The sequence below is a fragment of the Scleropages formosus genome, chromosome 7 (assembly GCF_900964775.1).
Source record: "Scleropages formosus chromosome 7, fSclFor1.1, whole genome shotgun sequence".
Taxonomy (NCBI): domain Eukaryota; kingdom Metazoa; phylum Chordata; class Actinopteri; order Osteoglossiformes; family Osteoglossidae; genus Scleropages; species Scleropages formosus.
In genome coordinates this window covers 1593462-1621449 of record NC_041812.1, presented here as the reverse complement: position 1 = coordinate 1621449, position 27988 = coordinate 1593462, and the positions used below count along the sequence as shown (strand labels likewise).

Genomic DNA, 27988 nt, shown 5'->3' with positions numbered 1-27988 from the left:
CACACTTACTTCTTGATGGTAAAAGCCTTGGCTCTGATGAACTGTTCCTGGAGCTTGTCCATTAAGAGTTCCTTGCGTCTTTTGGGCTGAACTCCACTCTCGCTGCCTGTTCTGCGGCTGCTGTTGTGAGTGCTTGTGCTACCTGTTAAGAACAAAGAGATGGATCTTGACGTGTCACAGTGTTGTGACCTATGTCCACCATTCTGCATAGAAGGACCCTTTCTGCGCAATAGATAGTTTAAAAGGAGTGACAGCAAGAGAGTGTGACAGGACATCATCACAGTGAGACAGGTCCCCCTGTTGTAATGTTTTGTGAACGAGGTGACAACCTTGCCAATGTGTTGTATAACTGAGGTGACCCCTATTAATCTTGTGCTCTGTGTGTCAAGAGGAAGGGCTACCTCTTTTTGAGCGGGTCGAGTAGGAGGAACGGCGGGAGATGTGAGAACTGGCAGTAGAGCTTTTGCGGCGCTGGTGGGCCTGGGACTCGGGGAAGCGCACGTGTACTGATTCTAGTGAAGCCGCTAGGTTCACAGACTTGAGTGAGTGGTCAGAGCCCTTCCTCTCCTGTATTTCTGATGCCATCTGTGCCTCATCTTCACTGTCTTCCCGGTGGAGGTGACCCTTCTGAGGTTTGTTGGGGTCATCGTCATCCCATAGTCCATGACACTGGGGTGGGGACAAGAGCAGAGAAGATACAGACAGGCCTATTCATGAACAGCATTTACAGAGCCCCTTCACCAGAGTCTCTCAGTAGCCACTGCTTATTGGGTGCACCAAGTATCACTGAGGAAGGAGGTGCATCATAAGGTCTTGCTTTACATCCACAATTTCAACTTGTATTGAAACGGAATTTTGACAGACATTAATGTACAATAGTACTGTCAGTGAGTTGCTTCAATTGATAAATACTTACTAAAACCATTGATGGTAGGAAATAGAATTCCTTGGTGAAAAAATTGTAGCAGCATAGAGTAATACAACATTTCATTTACTATGGCTTATTTTCCAGAGGGTAAAACCAAAAACGTGTTCTTTGCAAGCTTAGTGTCCGTAAGACTGACCTTCTCTATATCTCAACCTTCACTGCAATGCAACTTCTCATAATCCTGGGGTGCCACAGCCGTGACCAGTTCCAGAACTTGGTTTAATTATACATTACAGCCTTTCTCTCACTCAAAAAATTGCAGCTGTGAGTTGTAATAAATGAAATGTGCAGGTATGAACCTTAAGGATGGATCTGTGGAAGAAGAGGGCGAGGAGCTGAACCAGGTCGTAGTGAACGTAACCATCCTTCTTCTCAATACCAATGATGTTGGGAGGGTGGTAGGGTTTGCTCTTGTCCACAGAAATATTCTGATTAAAGGGGAAGAAGCCAAACTGGAAAAAGTACTTGATGACAATGCCAACCTAAAAAGTGAAAAAGAAATTTATTTTCCAAAAGTGAAATAACTTTCATTTGACAACACTGCATTAACACATCCATTGTTTTTCAAGCCTTTGGTGAACTATACTCATTATCCACTACTTCATGCATTTAACAAACCCTGGGTGTCACAAAGAAATAAATGTGGAAAGGAACACTACCCCTGTTTAAATGCAACTACAGAGAAAATGGTGTGCATCTGCAAGCTTTCAGGAACAACCCCAAGTTAACGTCAACATGGACCACCTCTGTGTAGACAATGGCTGTCATCCAGAAGCGCTTGCTAGGCCGTGGCACGGACAGCATTGCCCACAGGAAGATGAGGATGGGCAGCACTAGTGTGGCCATGGAGGCAGAGATCATATGGTTTAGGATGATGACCAGGTAGCAGACCATCTCGGAACGTGCCACCAGCATGTTGTACAGGGCATAGCACAGCTGTAGCAGCTGGGGTTGGCCCTGGTAGAACCGCTCTGAGGCTTCTAGCTCCTCGTCATGGAACATCCTGCCCAGAAAACAGGGTAGGTGGGGGAATTATTAGTGTTCCTGTGCAACCTACTTTCCCTTCCTGCTGTCTCACACCTCTTTCTTGCATCATTTTTCATAAACATCCAGTCACAACATTTAGCAACTGACATAGCAACTGACATCATTAAAAACCAAATAAAGCGGCTCCATCAGAGCAGTAAAAACCAGCATTGCTCCGGCTCTCAGTTACACCTTACATAGAAAGTAACTTATGTTCGGAACGTGAAAATTTTTGCAAGTCGTTCACCTTGCTTGTGAAAGTGAAACAAGTTCTTTGCACTTTCTTGGAGAAAGTGCGGGATATCAAGTAATATCTCTCAAGCCATAAACTGGCATAAAAACCTACCCAGCTGGCTGTAATAAAAAGGAAGAAGACTAAATAGCAGGATCAGCACAAAAACGTTAAAAAATCAAATAAAACAGGATTTTCAATGTCATTCATGTAACAATCCAATGTGATCCACACACGACCCATAAATTCAGATACTGTATGGTGTCAAACAGCAAACTTACTTGTTGAGTAGCAGCTCGCTGGCAGTCAGCTCATGGGTGAGGGAAGGAAGAGGGATATCGTCCATGTAGTCTGATCTACTTTCATCAGGAGTCATGACCATGAGCCGCCTGTCTCCATCCTCATCCGAGCTGACCGAGATGTGGTCAAAGCTGACAGCTTTGCTATAAGAGGGTGGCACGTCTGCGTCTGTTGGGTATGTTGCATCAGTGCAGGTGGCGGGGGCATCTGTGTCAGGGGTGTAGGATTGGGCCATGCACTCATCCACCTTCAGACAACAGTCATCATCGTTAAGCTCATAGCCCTCCTCCTCCTCTTCTTCCTTCTCCCCCATTGGCTTGAGCTCCTCTACACCTGGTTCTCCAGGCCACCATGGGTCTTGCTCCCCTTCTGCATTTTGTTCTGTGGGTCTCCACTGGCTTTGCTCATCATCGCCAGGTTCCTGCTCATCCTCCACTTCCTCAATGGTCTCTGCAGTACCCTGGCGTGATGACAGAATGATGCACTGGGTGGCCTCGCTGTCGGACAGAAACAGGACATGGCTGTATCAACAGCTGAGATTAACACTATTGAGCCATTGTTTCAAACCAGATGCTGTGAACGAAATAAGACGAGGTTAGGTCACATACCCAAATTATATATACAGAACATCAGTTAAGCGGCTGTGCTAAGCAAAAGATTAAGTAGGAAAACTACATGTACATTAAGACACATGCAGGTACGGACAGAGACTTACAGTTACACACAGAGAGATACAGAACACTCACATGAACACATAGTGAGAAACCAAAGCATACAGAGACACAAAAAAAAGCATTTAGATAACCAGGTTCTAGAACTCCATACATATAATCTTTTTTGCACAAAGATCCATAGGCAGTGAAATGTTAACTTCAGTGTAAATAGTGATTACAGGGAATAGACAATGGTATGCATTTTTACACACATGCACAAACATGAAAGTACAATGAAGAACAAAAAGAGGATTAAACACAAGGAAAGACCCTCCTGTCCTACCAAGTGGACCAGACCAAGCACAGTGAACTGTTTAAAATTCCTTCGTCGTCACAGTTCAGACAAAGAAAGATCCCGTACACGAACCTACAGAGACATGGACTACACTGCCAAGTTTCTAATGTGACCCACAAACAAAGTGCAGGGGCAAGTTGTGTTTGTGTGGAGAGTTAATTCTCTTCATTGCTGACGGATGGGGTATCCAGGGAATGGATAGGGAGGGCAGCAGTGGGTGTGCATGCTGGGGGTCTTCAGGCACCTGGACACAATGCTGCTGCCGCTGTCCGCCGAGGATGTGGAAATCTCCATGCTGTACATTTTACGCAATTTGGGCCGGGCACGCTCGCTGGTTTTGGGGATGGACTCGGACGTCGCGTCCAGATCATCCAGTGTGGACTGGCGGGAGAAGAGCATGGTGGCCTCGGTGTAGGCGCTGGCAGCACAAACAGCGAGAGATGGAGTGGTGTTAGGGATGGGATGAGATGGGATGGGAATATATCCAAATGGGAATCCATCCATACGGAAGAACTTTGTGCCAGGAAGACACATAATATTACAGTGTTCACCATGGCACCGTGCGCCATACTTAATGCCATTATAATACATACAGATGAATCGAGTGCTTAAATCTTTAGTTAAAGATAAAGATAAAATCCTGAGCATGTATACATGCTTATATATATCTTACTGTAACATATTCTCCCTTATGGACTTAAAATTCACATTTTGAGAAAAAATTCCCATTTGTTGTAAAGCATAAAATGTAAAGAATAATAAACACTCATAACTCCTATCAGTTATGATAGGATGATGCAGATGAAAATGACACAGGTCTCAGTATCATATCAGTAGTAAGTGCAAACTTGGAAGGCAGATTTCTCAAATTTGCACTACATTTCAAATGTGAGAGCAGAGCAAAAATGGAACTATAAACCCTCATTATACTCATTATAACACCCCATTATAATGGTAAGCTAATGGTTAATAACACTTGGAAAATGTTCAATGTGAAGGTTTCAATGTGAGAAAGATTATGGTGATGTAAAACAATTGTCATGAAGTGGAAAGCAGATAAGGCCTTGTGTAAATCTGTTGTTGCTCCGCAATGAATGGTACAGTCAGATTCATAACACAGTAACAAACCCACATGGCGTGATGGTGTTAAAGGCCTAGATTCAGTCTTCATCTCAGATGTGGACTTGTAATGGTGTCATAAAGAATGTTAGTGTGAGAATCTCTTGCTTTCAGCCAATACAAACATTGCAGCAGTCTAATAAAGAACACATAATCCAATAAGGGTGCAGGGTGTTTGTTCATGGACAGCAATACTAGTGACTCCAGTGTTTGAGAATCACCGACCAGCTCCAGAAGACACTCATCCCTCCCCTCAGTGCTGTGGCTCTATCTTAATGGCCACAAGGGTATACCCTACCTGGAAATGCTATCACGAGAGGCCATTGAGTCCTGACTCTCCATCTTGTACTGCTTGAGCATGGCACTCTGGGAATTGCACGTCGAGTCTTCCTCCTCTATCTGGTCCAGTCCCGACTCACGGGACACGTTCATACGCATCTGCTTCTGGTAGTACACGTGGATGCTCTCCCGAGAGGGAACGTTGCCCTGCGTTAGAGAGCAGATTTTCACAAGAAGCCAAGAGTTATAACACTGATGGTGAAAAATGTGGATCGGGATTTGCAAACATCAGGTCATGGGTTCACCTCCTGGGTAGGCCATTACTTATGTACACAAGATGCATGATGGATTTCAGATATTTATCTGGAAAATATTCAAAATCATGTTCAAGAACAGCTGTCCAATCAGGAGTGGCTGGGACACTAGGTAGACTAGGCAACTTCTGTCAAGGGTACTACAGCTGGAGGTGGGAATGAAACCTACAACCTTTGAGATTAAAGGGAGCAGCTCTCACCAATACACTACCAGCTGTTCCTTTTCAAGAGCACCATCTCTATGAATTAGTTGATTTTGATTTACCTTGAATCACACACACAATGTCTACAACCGCTTGTCCCGAGCGGGGTTGCGGCAAACCGGAGCCTAACCTGAAAACATAGGGCACAGGGCTGGAAGGGGAGGGGACACACCCAGGACGCGATGCCAGTCCACTCCAAGGCATCCCAAGCAGGACATGAACCCCAGACCCACCACAGCGCAGGTGCCGGCCAAACCCGCTGCGCCACCACATCCCCCAGCAGAGAGGGTTCATGAATGCAATAATTACAACATGAGAATCAACTTGTAAGGTAGTGTCCTTACAAGCACGCATGCACGCACGCACGCACGCACTGGCTGAAGCCGCTTGTCATTTATGAACAATTTTGAACATGCGGGTCTTAAACCCTCATAAAAGATAAGGCTGGAATTTCACAATTGTAAGAAACAAATGCACAAACATTTTGTGTTTTAAGAATACCTTATTTTTTCTCATTCAAGCTAAAGGTAAGTATTTGTTTTGCCAGTATTCATTTTAATGGGTAGATTTTCGGGAGGGAATTATACTCGCTATGCAAGGGAAGCCTGTACATCAAGAGTTAAAAAAAAAAAAAACAAGAATAAATAGAAATGAGAGAGGCTTCAGTACCTTCTTGACCTCTCGCGTGAGCATGCAACGCTCCATACGAAGTACAGTGGAGATGTCGATGTGCTCACGGCACATGGAATTTAGCCAGGCCGTGAAGCTCTCCAATGTAGTGAGAAACAAGATCCATGTGAACTTGATGATGTTGAAAATCCGTTTAATGATGTTGTCTGTGGGGACACAACGGAGGGGGATCATTTCACAGGAGCATTGTTGAGACCCACTACAGAACCAGCAAGATTTCGGTATGATATCTCTGCACCAACCAGGTCCATCAGACTTCTTGGAATCCTCTTCTGTTCCATCTTCACCCAGATCATCTACCTCTATTGCCACATGATCTGGTAAAGATGACAGCTACTGAGCGTCTGTGTCCTTTTAAACTCACCATATACAGCGAACAAGACAGTATATAAGACAGTTCACAATTTACGTTTACAAATGGGAAAAATGGAAGAATACCTTCCTTCTTGTCCTTCCTAGCTCTGCCCCTTCCTGTATACCTTTTCCAGAACTTGCGCTTCTCTTTGCTACGTTCTTTCAAGGCAATTTTGGAGTCTGCAATCCAGGCATGGTATACAAACTGAAAAGAGGGAACATCATTCAAAGGCAAAGCTTGGCAACTGTTGAAGACATTAAGTACGAAAAGTCTGAAGGTCAAATGCAGATGTAATTTACCCACTGAGCCTCAAGAAGATACAGATGGATCATGGCAAAGAAAGCCCAGTCTTGAGGGTGGTTTTCTCCAAGAAAACATGTCGTTGAAATACACCAATTGGATATGATGTTTAGATTTCTATTCATGGTGACTAGTACATTCATTTTGTTTTTAGCCCGTTTACTGTAGCTTTTTTACATTGGAGTAAACCACAGGAGAAAAAAGTATCCAAGACAAACCCATCACTTGACAAGAAAAAACAGATGGATGTAGATGCACAACCCAGAACACCAAACCAACTCAAAACCACTCACAATTCAGCAAAAACTATTCACTGCATTTCCATTCTGCGATTTGTCTCAGTTTGGGAGACGTCTGGGAAGCCACAAAAAACACAAATGTTTGAACCTCTCTGATAATGGGAGGTAAACCACTACAGAAAGGAAATGCAGTTGGTGGCATGAACATAATGGAGAAATAATACATAGAGCAAAACAGTAAATGTACGCCTGATGTAATACCTTTGCTGCCCTGATTACATACTGAAGTATAGTTTTGGGCAGCTTAATTATTGACCTTGGCAAAGCCAATAGAGCAGAGGCAAATTTTCGGATTGCTTTCTACGAAGAAGGACAAAGTGAGTAAGAGTTAGAGCAGGACATGGCCGGGAACAGGGCTTCACAGAACAGCACACACAGGGGCTGGAATGTACAGCTCTGAAGACAAAAACATGGGTTACTGGTCAAAAACAGAGAGACTGAACCACAAACAACACTCTGAATGTGACTGTTTACCTTATGTCTATAGACATATGCAATTCTGCTTAAGTAAAAACTACTAAGACAAAACACATGAAAAATTTTTAGCCTAAACAATTACTACAGTGCTTACTTACAGATGGGTTGTCGCATTACGGACGTGAAGTACCTTACTCACTTTGCAGTACAATTATTGTGGGTCTTTTACTGATGCAAATTTTAACATGACTACAAATTATCTCCATACATAAAAATGCACAAGTGATTGAAAGAAACCCACCTAAACCCAGCTGAGAAATAAAAACAGCCTAGTGTACAAGACCAGTGAAAGAGAGCTTGTCACTCTTGTCAGTCCACCTCACCTGAAAAGCTGATTTCTTGGGAGGCGCTTCCTGTTTTTTTTCATCTTCTTCCTCCTCTTCATCCTCACTGTCAGTCTCAAACAAGTAATAATCTCCACTTCTCACCACTGAGGGACAAAGTGTTACACATATAGTTACTACAGCTTCACCACAGGGGGGTGTCAGGCAACCGAGAGCACAAAAAACTCTACGCCGGCCAAGGATTCCCAGCCCTGTCCTAGTGGGACAGTGAACCTCTTGTCTTTCTAGACCTACAGAAACAGCTTGCAATGTGAGGCAAGATGTCTCAATAAGAGATTCCACTCGTTCCACTAATCCTTTAATTGTTGACAAACTGTAGTAGCAAAAGACAAATGTCCAACATCCCACCAGGACATGATCGGAGCCTTAACACTGACTTAAAAAATAAAAAAATTAAAAATACAATAAAAAATGTTTAATACTCTATCAGCAATTGAACAGAAAGCGATGAGCTCTTTCATTTTGACATCTTCAGCTTATAATTACAGGGTGACACATGAACACAAGGTTATATTAATGCTATAACACAAAAGCTATACTCTGTAAATAAACTTAAATATGTATTTCCATTATAATCCTCACAAGAACAAATCAAAATGGAGAAGTGGGTGAGAAAAGGGCACAGAATTGGTTAGTTACTGAAACACAAGCAGTTACACATACTGCTCTGCAATAGTGAATATCATATCAAGAATAAAAACAAGGACTGTCTAATGGCCTACTGTCTGATCACAACTACAGGAAAAAGAACACAATCAAAGTGAAGGAAGTGCTGTCAGACAATGTTCATCAAATAAAGTGCATCTCTGTGTGACTGGTATGATGAGCACCAGGCACACAATCTCTAAATCTACAAAATCACAGTTAATTTCTGGAACATTTCTGCCTTGTACCCTTGAACAGAAAAGAATGACGGGACATGGAGGAATGGATGGGGTGACTACCAATGTGAGGGAAGAAAATGAAAGAAAAAAGAAGAAAACACTGGCAGTCAAAAAAATTTTTTGCAGGAGATGGTTGAGCATGACTGGACTGGAGGACCAGCAAGAGCAGTTAATTCAATGCTAGGGGACACAATAAAGCCAGGCACCTCACAGATGCATGATACACGTTGAAGAGGATCCCTGAGTTATGTGAAACCACTTCTTTTTAAGCTGAGTCGCCTTGGGCAAGCGTGAGAGTTGGGTGTTGGGTTTCATCTCGAACCCAGAGCACTGATGAAACTGCTCTTGTGGTGCTCCTTTCAGCTCACAATCCATTCTCCCCTGTTGTGCTCTGAGAGGTCCGTCACAGAGCGGATTATGCCAGTGATGGCATTCAAAGAGTCACGGTTACGAAAAAGACAGCACGAGGATGGGACAACTGTCTAATTATAATCTGATGAAGCGATTCTCCACCGAGGGCTCTTCAGAACCAAACTTCACACAGATCACATCGATCATATCATATTAGATAGCCATTCAGACATTATTTTATTTCCTTTTTAAATTTAGCAATGCAAGCTCTATTTAAGGTTATTTAGCAATTTATACCCCAGCTCACCCACAATGCAAATTCCTTCATCAATCTGGATATTCAGGACACAGTACCGCCTGGTTTCCACAGGAAGTAAGCCATTCTGCTTTTTCACAACTGTCGCCCAAGTTTTATTTCAATTTCCTTTTTCACTTTGTGTTTCACGCCCCAAAATTTTACTCCTTAGTTTTCTGGAGAGCTTGGGGCTGGTGGCCAAATCTGTATGGCACCCTGAAATGCTTTCATGTTTTCGACAGGCAGTGTTGTGAAAGCTATCGATGCGCACCAGCAGTATAAATGGCGCTCCCTGTGTGTTCACCATTAAGGAGCTGCCACTGTTTTTAATCATCAAACCTTAAATAGAGGCAGAAAAGGAATAAGGTCTGGATGGAGGTCCGGATGGAAGTCACGTTGGCATAGAGTTCTGGTGGTGTCTGCAGAGCCAGGGGAATGTGTGAGGTTAGCCCTCAGCATTCTGGTCAAGGATACAAGGCTTGGCTCACAGAAGACAAGGAGAACCTACTGGAAGCATGGTCAACCCACGGACGCCACCAGGCCTTTTTTTTGCCCTTGGCTTTCTCTGCTTCTGCTAAAATAAAATGTTTACAATATTAATTTGAAACTTGTTTTTAAATGCAGTATTTAAAGAATTTAAAACATGTAAAGAAAAATACAAAACCACCAATACTAATACATATACACAAGTTCATACTATACTCCACAACAGTAGAAAGACATTTTTTATATAACATTGAAGCACATATTGAAGAGATGTCAGTGAAATGTATACAAATGATTGATTACGACTAATGAAACGATACAATCAAGTAAAGTTAAACACTATAAGGAGGGAAATCATATGTTGTCACATTTCTCAGTGGCATGTGACACAGGTGGAAACTTAATTTGCTTTATTTCCATGCTATTATTTAATCATACTCCTTGTTTGATCTTTGATCCAATTAATTTTCCATAGTTATGCAACAGATTTACGTGTGTGCTTTACAGTTACAGAATCACATTGAATCTCTGTGGAATTTCCAAACTAAGACTATAGTATATAGTCTAATAATGATATGATGGAACTTAATACATGTTAATATACTGTATGTGAAATAATCTCTTTTGTAAATATCTTGCTCTATATGCACCCTGATGATGTGGGCAAAACACCATGGGCTCTGCAACACCAGGAATGTATGTTAACAGTAAGTGTACATCCCAGTTTCACACCTTCATCATCCTCCTCTTGGACAAACTTCTGGCCTTCGCCTGATTCCTGTGCCATACTCAGCATCTTCTCCTTGCCCTTCTTAAACTTTTGCTGGCGAGTCTTAATGCGGTCCATTCTAAATTGATGAGAAAAGAGAGTGAAGTGAATGTGCTTTGCACTGACACCTGACCTTTCAGCAGTCATTGATCTCAAATAAGAGCGCTTTGTCAAAACAGCAACAATAAGCCATATTTTTGCACACTTGGCATCTTTTTTACATTCAAAAGAGCAGATAAGCTATCTCACTGTCTTTTGAGCTGGTCCATGGACTTCTTCTCCTCCTCAATTCTTGCCTTGACAGCTTTCACTATGGTGGCCTGGAAGAGCTCTGCGCCTCTGAAAAAAGAGCCAGTTCTCATACTAGATGTTTCATGATAAACGATGACAGTGTGAGTGGTGAGGATCCCATTTTTGTGTCAGTGGTGGAGTGAGACTGAACTATATGTTAGAGTGCACACGAGCATGTGATTATGTGGTGAGGGGGCCATCCTTAAGCGTGTCTGTGAGCTTTCAAGAGTGTTCGCGAAAGCATGTGAATTTGTATTAAAATGCACATTAGAGTGGAGAAGAATGAGTGAGAATGTTTTGGTGTATGTAAGCATAAGTGAACAGATGTAGTATTGTATGACAACATTTTAGATTTAGTTGATGCTTTTCTCCAAAGCAACTTACGCTGTTAAGCTACTTACAATTATTTACTCATTTATACAGCTGGGTAATTTTACTGGAGCAATTTAGGGTTAGTACCTTGTTCAAGGGTACCACAGCTGGATGTTGAACTAAAATCTGTAACCTCTGGGTCCAAAGGCAGCTGTGTTAACCACTACACTACCAGCTACCCTTGTGTGTACGTGAGTGTTCATGCACAGGTGCACGAATGGGTGATAATATCAGCACATGTGTGAGTGGGATAATCACAGGTGAGAATAACAGCCGGAGTGCACGCTGGGAGTAAACGTACTTTACCTTGAGGCTAAGATCTGGGAGGAGCGGATATCGGCCACCACATGTAGAAAGTAGTAGCTCATGAAGACACGACGCTGCAGGAGCAGGAAGGCAAAGCAGATGCTGTCCCAGATGATACCTGCCTCGCCTTTGGGCAGTTCACACCTATCTTTGGGAGCTGTGGAAGGATGGGAAGCACGCTGCTGTCACTCTTGTGTACCAGTAAGTCGTACTGTCAATACATTAACATGATGAGTTGCCAATCACATAAAAGTCATGAAATAAACTTTCAGATACTATTTTAACAGACTAAAATGCCAAAGCATTCTGCAGAAGACACAATGTAGATTTATTGTTTATTTTCTTGAAGCAATTAAAATCTTAGTTTTATAAATACTTTATATATTTCAATTCTCTTAGTACTTTACATGTCACTTAAAGAAAGAAAAAAATATTCTGCAATTGTCTGGTCAATCTGGACCGAAGTGTGCGCAAACTGTAGTGAACAGTTCTACGTATGACCAAAACTTACGTTCTGAGTATCCTTTAATGGTGCAAGCAAGACTGAACAACTGGACAACCCAGCAATTATTTTTAACCAAAGGGATGATGAAGCCACAGGCCGCTATCTGAGGGACAAAATGACAGTTTCATGCTCATTGCTTAACATCTTGTGTTATCTCTTTGGCTGCAGAAGGTCAAATCCTTCACAACTTGACACTGTGTGTTTTATAAAGAAAAAGCACATCATTTGCCAGATGGGAGAACCAGAGCAGTGGTTTTAATTTTAGTGAAAAATTACAACTTAAAACCTGAACCCAAGCTGCACGAACTCCTGCAGTTATATGGAAACCTGCACTCCACATGTGGCAGCAGGGTTGGCACAAACCACTTACCGACAAGACATTCTTCATGGTGATCACGAACACGTTGTAGGCAATCAGGAAGTCCCAGAAGTGCAGGATTTTCTTAATTGGCTTGAGGAGCAGATTCCCGCCGAAAAGCAGAAAGTAAAAGCAGGCCACCAAGTAGCCCATGCAGAAAATACTGATACGGGTTGTTCCCGTGATGAAGATGATAGTGAGCACAAACCAGAAGAGATAACTGAACACAATGACCTTCAGCATATCCAGGTAAGACCTGCAGGTTTAAAGGAGTCAGCTGTGAGTGAGAAATAAAGGTGGGGCAGCTGTACAGAAGTGTCTGATGTCACAGGCCATGGACCTCTTTCTGACTGTTTTGCATATTTATATTGGTGCTTCTTGGATTTTACTCTAAATGCAGTCGATGTTGTGGGTGAACTGTGACACCAAAGTTTTTTTTAAGATATATGAGTTTCAGACTTAATGCATTTACATTTATATAAAGATATACTGTATGTGTATATAACTGCAAAGACCTAGCTATGTAAAATATTATAAACATATATGTTTGAAAATTACGCATTATACTGCCAGATTCTTTGTACATAAATCTTAAGTGTAGCCAACAGAACATAGAGTAATATCCCAAAGGCAAAATTTTCCATGGTGTGTTTTTATAGAAAAGTACCATATAAAAAAATTTCCCTGGAATCCTAAAACAGTTTGAAAGGTGCAATGAATGTTCTTTGAGAAAGGCTGGTAACTTTTCCATCTGTCTCTGTTTTCAATTGTTTTAAAGGAGACTGAGTCACTTTAAGTTTTATGCAGCATAAGCAAAAATTATGACATGATAAAAAAAAAAACATCTGTTAAGAGTCAGATGCATTTGCATGCACCAGTTGTCCCTCCTGAATCAAAGTCACTGAGACATTACTAAGAATTTGGTATGGAGGGGCCTCATTACCTGTTACTGGGAAGTTCCCTCTCTTCCGTGAAGTACATGTGAATGTGGGAATGTGGGAAAACTGCAGTCCACAATAAGGCCCTTCAGGGATTTGCTTGGATCTTCTATGATGTAAAGAGTATTCTGGACCTCTCTTTAACCTCTCAATTGCTGCGTCTGTACTATTTTGACCCATTACTTCTACTGGCCTTTAAAAAAGTTGCCAGGTAACAGGCCGCAGCAGCAGGTCATGCTGTGAGGACGGTTTGATGAAATGCTAGAGGTCACGATGAGGCCTCGAGATGATGGGCTGAAATGGATGGCTGTCACTCTCGTTGAGGCCCAATCGCATTAGGAAAAATCCCTTTTCTATACTTAAAAGCTACTTATTGAATTAAGCAAAAGAAAATTGTGCCTGTGTGAAAGAACGTGGGTGTGCGATGGACAGAGTAATTGTGAAATATAGATTCCCCCAACCCCCATTCAGCCCAGCAATCGGTAATCTGATCTGAAGAAACAAGAGAGGAACAGGAGAGACAGAGGAGAAGGCCTCTGTGATGCTCTGTGATGCTTTCTCTACTTGCTTGGTGATGGACAGGCAGATAATAAAATACTTATCCACTTCACAAACCAAAACAGTGGGATGCGTACATAATCAATTAGGCCTGGCTGATGGGGCCTCTCTTGCTCTGTGGAATGCTGGGGAAATCGGAGGAGACCAAAGCCTCCCACTGAAACAAAGTGCTTAAGAGAGCACTTAAAGGCCAAGATACACAAGACAGGTAGGTTGCTATGGATACTAAGATGAGGACATCATAACACTGCTTCCCAGAAAACATATATGTAGGCTTATGGAAACAGGACAGAGGAGGTGGTCCTACAAGAATCTGGAAGTAATAATTATAATGTTGGTTATGTGGCATAAATGTTCACTTTCTATTTACTGCAATACCAACGTGACGATGAAGTAATAAAACCACTACTTTTCACCCTAAATGAAAGAGGAAAATCTGAAAGCCTTTAGACAGATTTTTTTAGACCACAGTGTTCATACTACCAGCTTATTATTCATACATCCAGATGAAAATACCAAACTGCAAGAAAAGCCATTTACTCTAGGTAACTGTAATGATGGAAACAAAGTGAAATCCTTACATGTTACTTAATACTATGGTATTAGTGGCATTTGCTGTACTTAATACCATGGTATTAGTAGTACTGGCGTTTGAACATCCATTCAGTGACAAACAAGTTTTTTTAATATGAAAAACGTATATATGTATTCTTTTTCCAATATCAGTAGCACCTGCTGCTGTGAGCCCTTCCATATTCCAGGAGAAAACGTGCTATAAATCAACTTAATTCAGATGTCAAATAGTGTCTTTGGAGCTCTAATTACACATACCACTGGTAGTAAGTGAAAGTAACAGTAAGGTATGTTCACGGCAGAATATCTTTACCTGCAGTAGATGAAGTCTGGGACCGGGTTGTGCAGACTAAAGGAGGCAGCGTCCAAGTCACGGCAAATCTCCACATTGTCTCCAGCCATGATGCGCATCGCTGCTTTATTCTCATCCTCAAACACCTGCCTCTGCAAAGAGGCGCAGAGGAGCAGCATGAAGTCATCTGCAGGGGGAGATAAGGGGGTAGGGGTGATGCCGTCAGTCTCCTTTCTCAGGACATGTCCAGTAAGTGCCACATCTATTTCAGTACTTACAAGCAAGAAACATGGGATTGGGCTTGGTGAGGAAATCGGGGAAATAGAGCCACTTTACTACGTCAGAGTTCATGGTAGAATTGGGAAACCTCCATGGGTAATCTAAGCAGGAGAGGAAACAGACAGTGCAGTGAGGTCATGGCCACCTCCCACACATACGCATGCACGCAGTGCTTTTTTCAAGCATTCCTGCCTCACCTTTACAGGCAGCTGGTGGAATTCCGATACACACAAAGTACTGGAAGGTCAACATGCAGGCCAGGAAGCAGCAGTACTTGGGCCAGACCTCAGCAATGGCTTTCCTCCGCCGCCGGTACATGACCGCAATCAGGGAGAATGCATGGAGCATGGCATAGAAATCCATCCGCTGTCCAATCACGTTGACTGCCAACAGGAAGCATGTCTTCAATGATCATTAAGACAAAGAGAAAGAGACGGGGTAAGCATCCTTTTGGTGGTTCAGGTCTGTAATTATTTTGAGAATGTAGTGAAAAAGCTGGAAGTTCACTAAACAGTCAACTATAGAGGTTCAACGTGATATAGCATCACTGTAAAGAGTACTATACCTCAACCCCAAACTTGTAAAAGAAGTAGTTGATGAAGTATTTGGCACAGCTGATAATGCCATCATCAAGGTGCTGCCGCGTGATGTCATGAAATATTATCCGAGCAACGGGAGGTATGAGGTTGTTTCTTAACCGGTAGTACTCTTGGTGACGATAAATGGTGACCTCAAAAGCCAAGATGGCCAGCATCAAGAAGTTATTCTGGACAAAGCACATATTTCATTAGAACATCTGAAGATTTCTCTCTAACACAGCATTGTTAAAATATAAGCGTCATTCTTGAAGAATACATGACATGCATGCTTGTTAATTACAGATAATAACTGATATAATGAAAACCCCATTCACCGGGAACACTGCATCGATATATTGTTCTGCAATTTTGAGTCACTGTTGCTGTTATGTAAGTGATACCAAATTACTATACTGGTTATATGGTCCAATTTAATATGTTAGAATTGTACGTCTTGGATACGTCCTTATTTTTTGGTACTCGTTCAGGACACTGCCTTACTATGGTCCTGCAGTGTGCAGTAAGCTCCACTCTATAAATTATACATGACCCCGTCATGTGGTGAGTTGTAGCTGTCTTCTTCTCACCCTCAGGCTACCCAGCAGCTTTCCATACTTCTGCAAGCCCACCCAGTTGGAGGGGTCTATCAAATCACTGTACAAGAGGGATTTCTGCATCTTGTTCTTCTGGTCGATTGTGTAGTCAGGCTGTCGGAAAAACCACAAGACCCAAGAGAGTGGCCCCCTGTGTTATGTGAGCTGCAAGCACAAATCTAAGTGAAAACTAAGAAACCTTCTTCAGACTTGACTACCCAAGACTGTGAAGAAGAAGAAACCCACCATTGAGCAATTGCTGGAATACACTTTTGGTTCAATGACATCTAGCTGATACAACATTTTGCAGGCAATGATGACACAGGTCCAGACTGTACACACACTGGAAGCCAAAGGTCGAAATTGGCTGAAAGGAAGGGCAAAGGCCCAGGATGCCAGGAAAACATAATTAAACAGCGTCACCTGGAACATACAAGATGAAAAAATGCATCATATTAAATACAATGTTATTTCTATTCTAGCAAGGCATGAGGATTGTTTCAATTCTTTGTCACATCCAGCAAGTGCTGTAAAAATGACAGTTTTAAAGGAAAAACTACACACATCAATGTGCTGTTTTTTTTCCTGAAAGTCCTATCAACATGTTGTTACAGTTTTATTTTCTTCCACTCTTATCTTCCCCCACATGGAATGGAAAGCATTTAGAGAGAACGCTTACCTCATTGATACAAACCAGAATGATGTATGAGGACACAATTTTGATTATGTGCATCTCCAGAAGCCACCAGATGAAGACCTGAAGTTTGTGGAAGTACTCAAGGAACTTGAGGAAGAGTACAGTTAAACGGTCCACTACTAGATGCCATTTGTTCTTCAAATCTGGATCAAACCACAATACAGACATTTAGTTTTGGGGCTAATGGTTGTAAGTACAGTTCATGTGGATATCTGGAACAATGGTTAGGGTTTAAGAATCTGTCTGTTCCTAACAGCTCCTCTGAATACTTCTCATCAACAACAGGAGAAACTAAAGAAAAGCTTGGATCGTTCTCACTAGGATATCAGAAAAACACCTCACTACCTCAGTTATTTTATATGTCCACTTTTTATATTTAATTTTGGTTTAATATTATAATGATTAATACTTTAACATTTAGGGTGTTAAATGTTTGTCTTCTTGCCACATGTGCTATGATAGTTGAGGATGTCCACCTGTGTGTGTATTCTGTTCTATGCACCTGAGCTCTGTTCTGAGGGGGGCTCCTCAGTGCCCTCGCTTAAGTGACGACTCTCAGCCTTTCCAGGGGTTTCCAGGGCCTCCTTTTGCTTTGACTTCTCCATGCCTTCATCCAGCAGTGCCTTTTCCTCTTGCTCCTTCATGTCTATTCCCGCAGGAGAGCTGATCATGGCAATGTCAGCCAAGCTGCCATCAGGATGAGCCAGTCTGGGAATAGAATGAAATGGTATCGGTACCTTTAACGGAGAGGCCAGCCCACCGTGTCCTGCACTGCTCAACATTGGAATTTACAGCCTCAGTCATTCACGTCCCCAATGAGATGCCTTTAGCACACATCAAACCATCTTTTACGTTAAAATAAGAAAAGGATGTCTCTTTCGCCCACTGGAAAAAAAGGTACAGTTCTAGTAGCCCGCATCTCCAACTCTTGCATCTATTTACTTTAAAGGGGTTGCAATACTTCTGCTTAAACTTGACATCTCCTCCACATATGGAAGGAAATAAGTCAGAGTTTAAGTTCAGGAAGCATGAAATGGCAGCACGCCAAGGCAGGCATTTCATGTCTTCAGTAAGACTTACTCATTCTGTCGAGAAGGCATTTTTTGCTTGATGCTGTACAAACAGTAAATTATAAAAAGCAGAGGTCAGAAGAAGTCTGGTGACACTTCAGGCAGGAACATGTTCAACTTATTTTTCTCAGGGTTAGGTGGATATTCTACTATATGGTGAGAACTGGAGAAGACAGGCGTTCCAGTAAAGTCTGCATACATTTGTTTAAGGAAGACTGTGCGATACAGGGGATACTTAGAGCATGCTTGCAATAACCACGCAGCAGTAATTAGACATCAGGGGAAGTCGGGCATGGGAATATGGGTCAGAACTGGCTCAGGGAGGTCAGCTTCTATGCAGAAGGTCTGGGTTAGATTTCTGGGAAAAAGTGAAGGGCAGAGGGGTATTTGATGCCTCCTGGAAGGACAAAGGGGCTGCAACCCATCGAACAGCACAGGAAATTAATAAATATGAACATAGAATCAACGGTAATAATAATTCCTCATGATAAAAATCTGAAATTTATTGGAATACTGAATTATTCATTACAGACATTCCTAGTTATATGGATAATAGGAAGAAAGGGGACACGGGAGTGGTTCAGACATCATCCATGGGGCAGAAAACAAGCAAGTACCCACCTATTTATGATCAGATAGACACGGCCATTGACTTTGGCATGGCTACATGAGATGCAAAATGAAATCGCAAGGCAGGGAAGAAATGAGAGATGAAGGGAGGTTAAATAGAAGACAGTAAAGCAGGACAGGAAAATGGCAAAGTGGCAAGCAAAGAGGAACATAAAGAATGGACTGGCAGTGCGGATGCCACCAGCAAAATGTGATTCCCATGGGGTTTCATACATTTACTGGGTTCACAACTTGCTGCATTTTCGGTGTGATTTAGGGCCGATATAAAAAGCCTTTGAATTGCTTTCTCCCAAAAGAAATAACGAAGCAGCTATGACAAAAATTCTGTTTAATCCTTTTCTGTAGGTTTTAACAGAATTTGTAGTCGTGATGATTTCACTTTTAAGAAAATGCTTTGCAGGAAGCATCTGCACTCTGCAAAAGCTTCCAATATCAGGTCCTCAGTCAGGAAAACATGTATGAAGAAGTGTTTGTTTTCCTGACTGAAATGAGACCATATACATTGATGGTCAGTATAAATATTTAAGTGGCACCCAAAACTGGAATCCTGACCAGTACTGAGGGGGAACAATCAATGTTAAACAAGTTAGTTGTGAGATGTGGATCATTGCAGCTGGAAAACAAGTAAGCAGAGGTTAATTACTAAACCTTATACAGCAACTGTGGCAGTAAGTATGCAGTTATTTCCATAGTTTGCAACAAATCAATATTATTTTTCCTGAGAGCGTAATCTTTGTTATTCTCTAACTTAATGTGATCAAAGAATGAGCCATTAATATTCTTCATTTGAAACTTCAATAATTTATCCATATCATGTCGGAGAGAAGGAGAGAAACTAAAAGTGAAGGGAAAAAGGGGAACATGGTCATAATTAGGCAGGTAGCCCAGGGTGCATCTACATGCGATGGCCTGCAAGTCAAAGTACAAAAATATAAATGTGTACAGGCAATATGAGACATACAGTAACTGCATGATGTGACACACTGCTATGAATTTTCTCTGTCACGTTTTTGTGAACTTCAAACAATTCATTGCGCTGCAAAAAGAAAGTTGACTATATGTAGAAAACACAACGTGCATCATTTATGAGGTGTAGTTCCTGTGGGACTCACCTGTAAATGGTGCTCTCCTGCTTGGCCTGCACAGCCTTCAGGTCCGTAAGTTGCAGGAAGCGGTCGTGGAAGTAGTGCAGGTGCAGGATGCAAACGAGGAGGAAGGAGGTTGGAATGAAGATCCGAATAAAGAGTTCACGTACAGAGAATCTCTCCAGACCCAGGTCCTTCAACCTGTGCGGAGAAAAAGAAGACTTGCTGAACCTAAAGTCTAAGCTTCTTCCACAGAACCTGCAACTTATTCTTTACACTCAAATAACCAGAACTGTATAGCAATTTGGCATAAATTTTGGAAAATCAAACTTCTCATTGCTATATTCCAGAAACCAAGTTCTTTATTTTCTTCATCGCCACCTTTTACCCACAAAATACTAATTTTCAGGTGACTTTTATACTCCTGTTGAAATTAAGATCAGTTTTCCTGTTGTGCATTTACATTTACCAGATGCTTTTCTCCAAAGCGATGAACAGCTCAATGTAAACAAAAGAGAATTTTTTTACACATATATATATACACCACTGTGCCATATATACCATATCTACCACTTACTCGTTTATGGTAAGTCCTGTCATATTTGACCAAACGTGAGGTGAAGTTTCAAACTGGAACGTGTAGACCAAAGTGAGAACCAGCATAGTGTAGACTACCACTGACATCCAGAAATACTTCAAGATCCTCCTCCACCATTCATAGTGAACCTAGGAAGAAGGAAACACCCTTGAAATACAGTTTTGGAGTTTTAATATATTCTGTGCAATTAAATCCAGCAATAAATATTTTGTGTATTAAATGTTTAAATGTATCCTGGAAGGTTAGAGAAAACAGCCATGACAAGAACAGCAATACATTATGAATTTCTTTACCCAGAACATTTACTAAATCCTCTCAATTGCCTGTTCAGAGATATTGGATGTCTTGAGGCAAAGTGGATACCTGGTATAAGGCGACACAGAAGAGCAGCATCATCATGTAGATTATCTTATACAGGACAGTGCGACCCTCAAAACTGACGAAGAAGAACATGCCTCCACAGATATAGATCCAGTATTTGACAAACATGGCCATCACCATGTTGCCCAGGACCTGCATGATCTCTTTGTCACCTTCCTCTTCTTTATCATGCTCTTCCTCTATAATAAAAGAGATGAATTTCCAACCCTGAATAGAAAATGGCAAATGAAGGAGTATCCTACCATAGCATTCATTACATCTGCAATATGGGTTTGGCAGGAGTTGGTAATGTTCTTTTTGGTTGATACAGAAACAAAAGGATGAAAAATCATTAGTGTGTCAAAACTGGTGACCACTGTTGGACTTATCAATTAAAGTAAATCCATATTTCTTTGAGTACAATGGCAGAAACTGTCACTGTAGTAGACAGCACTGGAACACACTGCGCTCACCTTTTTTCAGGTCATCCACTTTGACGTCCAGAAGCTCTGTGTCTTGCTTTAGCCTCTCCTGTCTCTCAGTGAGGAACTGCCGCAGCAGCAGCCAGAAGGTCAGGAGAAACAGGATCTAGAAACAGGACAGTGACTTCATAGGACTTCACCTGGGCTACCTTTCAAACTCTTCACTCTGCAGGGCTCGTATTACATAGTGTGTGTCATTCCCTAGACACGGAGCTAATCTAACAATGATTGTCAAGTGTGCACATCACATTTACATTTATTCATTTAAGATGTTTTTCTCCAAAGCATTATATACTGAAAAGTGTTCAAAGAGACTACAGACATACCAACACTTCTCAGGACAGCAGAGTCAATTTGATTTACTTAAATATAGATTACACTTAAAAATTTTGCTGCCAAGGAATGGATCTGGCAAAAAAATACACCACTTTCAACAGTTTAGCAAAGGAAGCAGCACTGTCCGTGAATGTCTGACTGATGCTCTGCTCATTCTGGAAGGCTAACAGATGAATTTCATGTTATACAACTCATGAAATTAAATGACAAGGAGGGTTAATAAGATTCAAGTTGTGTACAACCCAGTGTGTATTTACTAGGGAATAGGCCTGGACTGATGAACTCTTGGATAATCATGTACTATTTTACAGAATATTGCTTTGCTCAGTGGTCGCACGGGAGTAACGCTGCTGTATTACAGTGCCTCAGCTGTTTGGGTGTAGATTCAAATCCAGTTCAGTGTGTCATCAATCTGCATGGCCTGCTGTGGAAGAACAGCAGGGACTCTTACAACTAATAAAGTAAAATATCTTATTAATACAACTGAGATTCAGCCAAAGCTCTGCACAGAATATTGCTAGCAATAGGAACTCACAAAGTGCATCGAAGCAGACCCCCGAAGAGGACAGATATTTATGCCCCACGGCATGGTCGGGGCTCATGAACCAATCAGGTTTAAAAAACCAGAAGAAACCACTTCAGTAAAGCTTGAGAACAAGAAACGTGGTTTGTTAAAAATTTCTAACGCTCATGAAAGACCGTGAAACACTGAAACACCAAAGAACTAAAAGATATGGTAAGGAGGCAAACAAAATACATAGAGGAGTGATTTAGGGCTGGGTAGGGAGTCGATCTCGGGTGCGTCTTGGCACCACTGCTCACAAAGATAAGCAAGGTGTAAGACTAATTAGACAGAACAAGTTAGGGTTTTTGAAAGTGGAATGTTTTGAAAAACTGAGCAGGGTTTCACCCTAAAGGAACTTTCCAAATACTTCTACACTGCGTGGGTTTACTCCAGGTGATCTGTGCTCTTCCCACAGTCTGGTGAAGTTCAGGTGAATTGGTGATGCTAAATTGTCCATAGTGGGTGAGTGCGTGTGGCTATGTCCAATCCAGGGTGTATCTCCCAAACCTTACAGCCAGTAATGCTGGGATAGGCTCTGGACCATGCAACCCTGACCAGGTTTAGCAAACGTGTGTGTGAGTGCTTTGGTCTCTAAATTAATTGGAGTAAGTGTCTCGGTCTCTGAGAAAGTTCACCAGTATCTTTGTGAATACATTTACATTTATTGAATAATTAAGGTTATTCCTAAATCAGCCAGTGAACACACTGCTCTGGACATCTGCTAAGAAAATAAATAGAAAATAACAGTAATCTATTGACTAGGGCAGGCCTTTACTGGGGGGAGAGGTGTACCTTTGAGCCAAGCTCCGGAAAGGGCACATCCTGCTTTAAGAAGAGTCCTGCGATGCCTTTGATCTGCTCAAAGCTCCAGATGTACTGGAGGATGATCATCAGGTTTCCATACATGACCATGAATGGCGAGGTGAGCATGGCGTACTTGCGCCTGTCACGCATCATCCACAGGGTGCACGACCAGATCAGGAACACAAAGGTCAGCCAGCTAACATAAGTGATACTCCATGCCTGTCATAAAAAGGAAAAGAGAGTCACTAAAAAAAGGGAAAAGAGGAACAAGTATGTGAACCATGTAGGACACAGCAGTCATTGCCTGATGTCTCAGATACTGAGAGAAATTACTTTTGAAGTGCAGGCTGAAAAAAATAATGACCTGAACAGGTTTGGTCTATGCCCTTTGACATATTTACTCACCATCATGGCTATCAAAGCGCAAATGTAGCTCTGTTTCATTATGAACTTGAAAATTGTAGCTAAAGTGCTGGACTTAGTGTTCTCGTCCACTTCTGTCACCACAGATGCAACCTCTTGAGCATCACTGACCTCGCAGACACTACCATCCTTCTTCTCCTCTGCTGTCATGAACAATTGAGAAACAAATATAGGAGTTATGACTTAAGAGACTTTGAAAATGCAAACGTTTGAAGCAAGAAGATCCTTGGCCATCCATAGCCCGGAGTTAGGTGTGCATTTAAGCCTCACCAGCCTCCTCCTCTCTGAGGTCCACTTTGTACTGCGGAGTGGAGTACAGGTCTAGTGTGGTAGGCCCATTCTCACAAGGCAAGGACGAGGGGATGTAATCAAGAGAAGTCCCGTTGGAGGTCACCACCAGTACCTGGGACACAAAACAGCAAAGATCACAAACCCTTGCACCTCTTACACCACACAGTGGATTGAGTGTATGCCTTTTCTTGCTCACATTAATTGTCAGTAAAAGAAACTGAATGGAAAAACAATACATAATACAATACATAACAGCAAGTGCTTTATAAACTGCAAAGCTTCCAGGTAATTAGTACAATAAGCTGAGTGGTATATATTGTAGCATGTGGTTCACTCAACATGATTCGCCAGAACGACAAGATTTTCCAACTGATTACACAGCATGACCAAACAAATGAACGTCTTGAGTAAAACTTTATACTCACATCAGAAGTGCTGTAGCCATCTTGGGTGGATATAAGCTGCAAGGAAGTGTAAAAGACTTGATAAGGTGTCAATAACAAAAGACAATAAACTACATCATGCTTTTATGGCCTCCAGTAAGGAGGAACAGGACAGAGCAGCACTACTGGGAGCACAGCCCTATTTGCTGCTGACATCTGGAAATCTAAAAGAATTGCATTTGAATTAAGATGGACTTTTGCTGAAGTTGGGAAATGAGATTAGATGCAGTGCTGCTACACAAAGCCCAAAGAAACTTTTCACAAATATGGCTGCATAATGTACTGAAAACACACACACAATGTCTACAACCACTTGTCCCGAACACGGTTGTGGCAAACAGGAGCCTAACACGGCAACACAGGGGACACACCCCGGACGGGATGCTAGTCCGTCGCAAGGCACCCCAATCAGGACTCGAACCCCAGACCCACCGGAGAGCAGGACCCGGCCAAACCCGCTGCGGAAGATGAGAACATTATAGTATGGGCAAAAGACACAGATATGGCCTGTATCACGTTGACAACAAAAACGTTCATCCACAAAGCAGAAGACCCACAATATTAACACACAGAAAACCACAGAATTTCATGTGATCCTCTGGACTCAGAATCCATCATTACAATAAAGTTTGATAAAACAAGAAAAAGGAAAGACCTGTACACACACACACACACACACATTTTCAGAACCGCTTGTCCCTTACGGGGTCACGGGGAACCGGAGCCTACCCGGTAACACAGGGCGTAAGGCCGGAGGGGGAAGGGGACACACCCAGGACGGGACGCCAGTCCGCCACAAGGCACCCCAAGCGGGACTTGAACCCCAGACCCACCGGAGAGCAGGACTGCGGTCCAACCCACTGCGCCACCGCACCCCCGGAAAGACCTGTACAGTTCTTCAAATTGCTCTCATCAGCAAAGATCAGTAAGACAGAGCTCGATGGGAGGGCTGCAGTCCTAGGACACTCACCTTCCTCTCCTCCGTGGTGTAGTGAGCCTTCATCCATCTCTTCCTCTTCCCTTGGGCCGTATTGTCTGCATCGCTCTCCTCCGGCTCCTCCAACTCACTCGCCTCTCCTTCTTCTGACGCCTGGAGGAGACACAAATGAGTATCCAAACCAAGAAAAAAGGCCCATGAGAGTCATCTGGAAGATCCTTTAATAAGACTTCAGCATAAGCACTCGCATAAGCGCCAATCAATGTGACCATGAAACAGAGATATCCTTCCTTTTTATGTCTCTCTGTAAGTTAGATGGGATGTGCTACTGCTAATTTTGTGGTTCATATGGTTTATCATTTCAGGTAGAATTACATTTGTTGGGCAGTGCACTTGAAAATTGGTTTAGAGTAACTCTGGAGACCTAGTACTTGAAATAAAACACAGATGACTACATCTGAACACAAGTACCGTTTATAATGTAATCTACTGAATACAAGAACCGCTCATCTGGGATCAAAAAAAGTTGGGGTGCCCTGCAGCGCTAAATGGAGCAGGATGGTAATACAGTGAAATGTCACAAACATCAGTGATTTCCACAAATGTGTGAAAGACAGGGATTGGAGTGACTTGTGTGGAAACATTCATAGCTGGGTACATTGCTATTAGATAATAGATAATAAAATAATCATTTTCACCAACTTCAGCATACTCACACTGTGTAAGCACTGGCCATGCAAACCAATCAATAAAACCCACAACCTCGGGTATCAGAGATAAAAATGAACAACTTTTATAACCGTAAACTGTATTCATTTACACAGATGGGACTCTAAACCGAACATGGCACCAAACCTACCGTGTCAATGGGGTCCTGGAGCCAAAGGCGGATGAGGGTGGCCAGAGTGTAGTAAAGCACCAAAAGCATAATGGGATTCACAAAGTGATGCCACCTCAGCCCATCATGGACCAAAAGTTTCCATGTGTACAAGCAGTCACTTCGAATGATGGGCGAGATGCCAAACAAACTGGGGGGATGATGAAAATACAGTCAGTTTCAGTGTCTCAAAGAATCAAGGAAGAGTGAAACAAAGATTAACATTTTAATTCAGTTTGGCTTACAGGGACAGAGCTTTATACAGAGCTATCAGACCGTGGAACTTGTGGTGCAGAAAATGTCAACTGTCACTGAACACTATCATATGTTCATAGAGAGCAAACCTTGAAACGAACATCATGTAAGCTGAAAAAACTGGGAATATGCAAGCCTGGGTGGTTCATATTAAAATTCACTTCAATTGTTCATTTCAATTTTATGTGCTTCCACATTTCAACATTTTATTAGTTTCATAGCTAAGTTTAAGCCAGATTCTCAGGACAGCAGTTAACTTTCTGTTTCCAAGGAGACGTGTTCTTTCACATCAGCACACAACATTGAAAAGCCTTCCAGGAAATGGAGAGGATGCTCATCCACCGTCAGCAACTTCATTCAGCACCTGCACTCATCAAGGCCAGGTTCCTGTCAACAACTGCAATTAGGCCACTGGAAACACTGCTGTTGTCCAATGGGAACCCAACTTGCCAGGCATTTGCACTAAGAAGTCATTTACAGGACCCAGGTGCCATGTGGCAAGCAGGGAACATAGGAGAGTTTGGCTGCAGCTAAAACAGTGGTGTAGACATCCCATTAAAAAGCTCAGGAAGGTTTAAAAAACATTTGTTGAGAATCCCCTTCCATTCAGTGCCACGTCCATGCCGTCGCGAGGATAGGCTGCACCTGGCCCAAGCAAGATAAAAGGGAGAAGGCTAACCGAGACAAACGCGGAACCTTGATTCGCCGACCCGACCAGCGTCCGTGCTTGCACAAACCTGCTCCTTACTATCCTCCTCTTCCCCTGTCCATAACCCGACGTCCTCTCCCGTGACCCTTTCCTTCCTGTGGTTTCTCGATCTGTGTTTTGACCCCTCGCCTGACTTCTTGACTACGATTTTTGGATTATCCATTAAACGAAGTTTGCCGGAAAAGACCCACGCCTGTCCCTGACCACGGTTTCTGTTTCACCCCGCCGACTCCGGAGTGCCCCGCAATTGGGTCCGCCTCCTGCTCCCGGACGACAGCATGGCATTCAGAGAAAACAGCAAGAATACTCTACCCTGGTGTGAACTGAGAAGAACTGATAAATGAAAAACTGTAATAACAGAACGTTTACGAATCAATCTTACAACCTAATTTAAATTTAAATCTTTGGTTTTGATTGTGTCAAAATCAATCCTGCAGAATTAGTCCAATGAAATTAATTTACTTATTGGGTGACATATCATTTTAAAATTGTAAAATACCTGTATATGACATACAGGGCATACAGTATATGTGTTGAGGAAATTGAACACATGACAAAGTATTTTCTTGTGCAGTCAATAACACATTTCATATCTGTGGGCCATCCTGTTTCTTATTGTGCAAAGTCAACTGGAGGAAATGAGGTTCGCTCAAACAAAGCTATATATAGGCTTAATGGCTTTGCTCAAGACATACAGCCCCAAGGTACCAAAAGTAGTCTCTCAAAATCAATAATATTTTGAAGTGTCAAGGATAAAATGAAACAGTACGTGCTATGATTATGAATTCTGCAAAAAACATACAGTAAACAGATGAGAGTGGAGATTCTTTTATTCACACAACATAAAAAGGCTACTGGTGTGATGGGGTGAGGGCTGCAGGCCCCGTTATGTAGTGGTATCCTATAGAGAGTTAACTGCTTCACTTTATTGTCAGCAGTAATGTAAAAGTTACAGCCCTTGCTGTGCAACCAGAGGACCTGGGTTCAAGTCCTATTTGTGCAGTAACACCTTTGTGCAAGGTATTAACATTGAATTGCCCCACTGAAAATTACTCAGGTGTAAATAACTGTAAATAGCTTATATACAAACATAACATCTCTATGGAAAAGTGAAATCAAATAAC

The 27988-nt window shown here is 42.2% G+C and overlaps 1 protein-coding gene across 2 annotated transcripts in view; it reads right to left on the bottom strand.

Moving 5' to 3' along the window:
* piezo2b (piezo-type mechanosensitive ion channel component 2b) overlaps nt 1–27988 on the bottom strand; it is a 78936-nt gene that overhangs the window by 5933 nt on the left and 45015 nt on the right. Inside the window, exons 7-42 of one of the 2 annotated variants that reach the window (XM_018745141.2) lie at nt 25883–26051; nt 25057–25176; nt 24069–24104; nt 23623–23755; nt 23335–23492; nt 22918–23148; nt 21216–21330; nt 20746–20942; nt 20362–20510; nt 19812–19985; nt 17502–17707; nt 16982–17142; nt 16549–16725; nt 16297–16416; nt 15697–15897; nt 15329–15533; nt 15131–15232; nt 14874–15039; nt 12504–12747; nt 12140–12236; nt 11629–11785; nt 10909–10998; nt 10623–10738; nt 9913–9978; nt 7854–7960; nt 7255–7353; nt 6538–6658; nt 6342–6416; nt 6079–6245; nt 4912–5099; nt 3739–3912; nt 2468–2983; nt 1673–1931; nt 1228–1410; nt 402–669; nt 10–142 (exon numbers count right to left, since the gene is read on the bottom strand). In XM_018745141.2, coding sequence (XP_018600657.1) covers nt 10–142; nt 402–669; nt 1228–1410; nt 1673–1931; nt 2468–2983; nt 3739–3912; nt 4912–5099; nt 6079–6245; nt 6342–6416; nt 6538–6658; nt 7255–7353; nt 7854–7960; nt 9913–9978; nt 10623–10738; nt 10909–10998; nt 11629–11785; nt 12140–12236; nt 12504–12747; nt 14874–15039; nt 15131–15232; nt 15329–15533; nt 15697–15897; nt 16297–16416; nt 16549–16725; nt 16982–17142; nt 17502–17707; nt 19812–19985; nt 20362–20510; nt 20746–20942; nt 21216–21330; nt 22918–23148; nt 23335–23492; nt 23623–23755; nt 24069–24104; nt 25057–25176; nt 25883–26051 — 5880 coding nt within the window. Of the gene's footprint in view, nt 1–9; nt 143–401; nt 670–1227; nt 1411–1672; nt 1932–2467; nt 2984–3738; nt 3913–4911; nt 5100–6078; nt 6246–6341; nt 6417–6537; nt 6659–7254; nt 7354–7853; nt 7961–9912; nt 9979–10622; nt 10739–10908; nt 10999–11628; nt 11786–12139; nt 12237–12503; nt 12748–14873; nt 15040–15130; nt 15233–15328; nt 15534–15696; nt 15898–16296; nt 16417–16548; nt 16726–16981; nt 17143–17501; nt 17708–19811; nt 19986–20361; nt 20511–20745; nt 20943–21215; nt 21331–22917; nt 23149–23334; nt 23496–23622; nt 23756–24068; nt 24105–25056; nt 25177–25882; nt 26052–27988 lie in introns of both variants that reach the window. The other variant, XM_018745142.2, reaches the window with a different exon arrangement.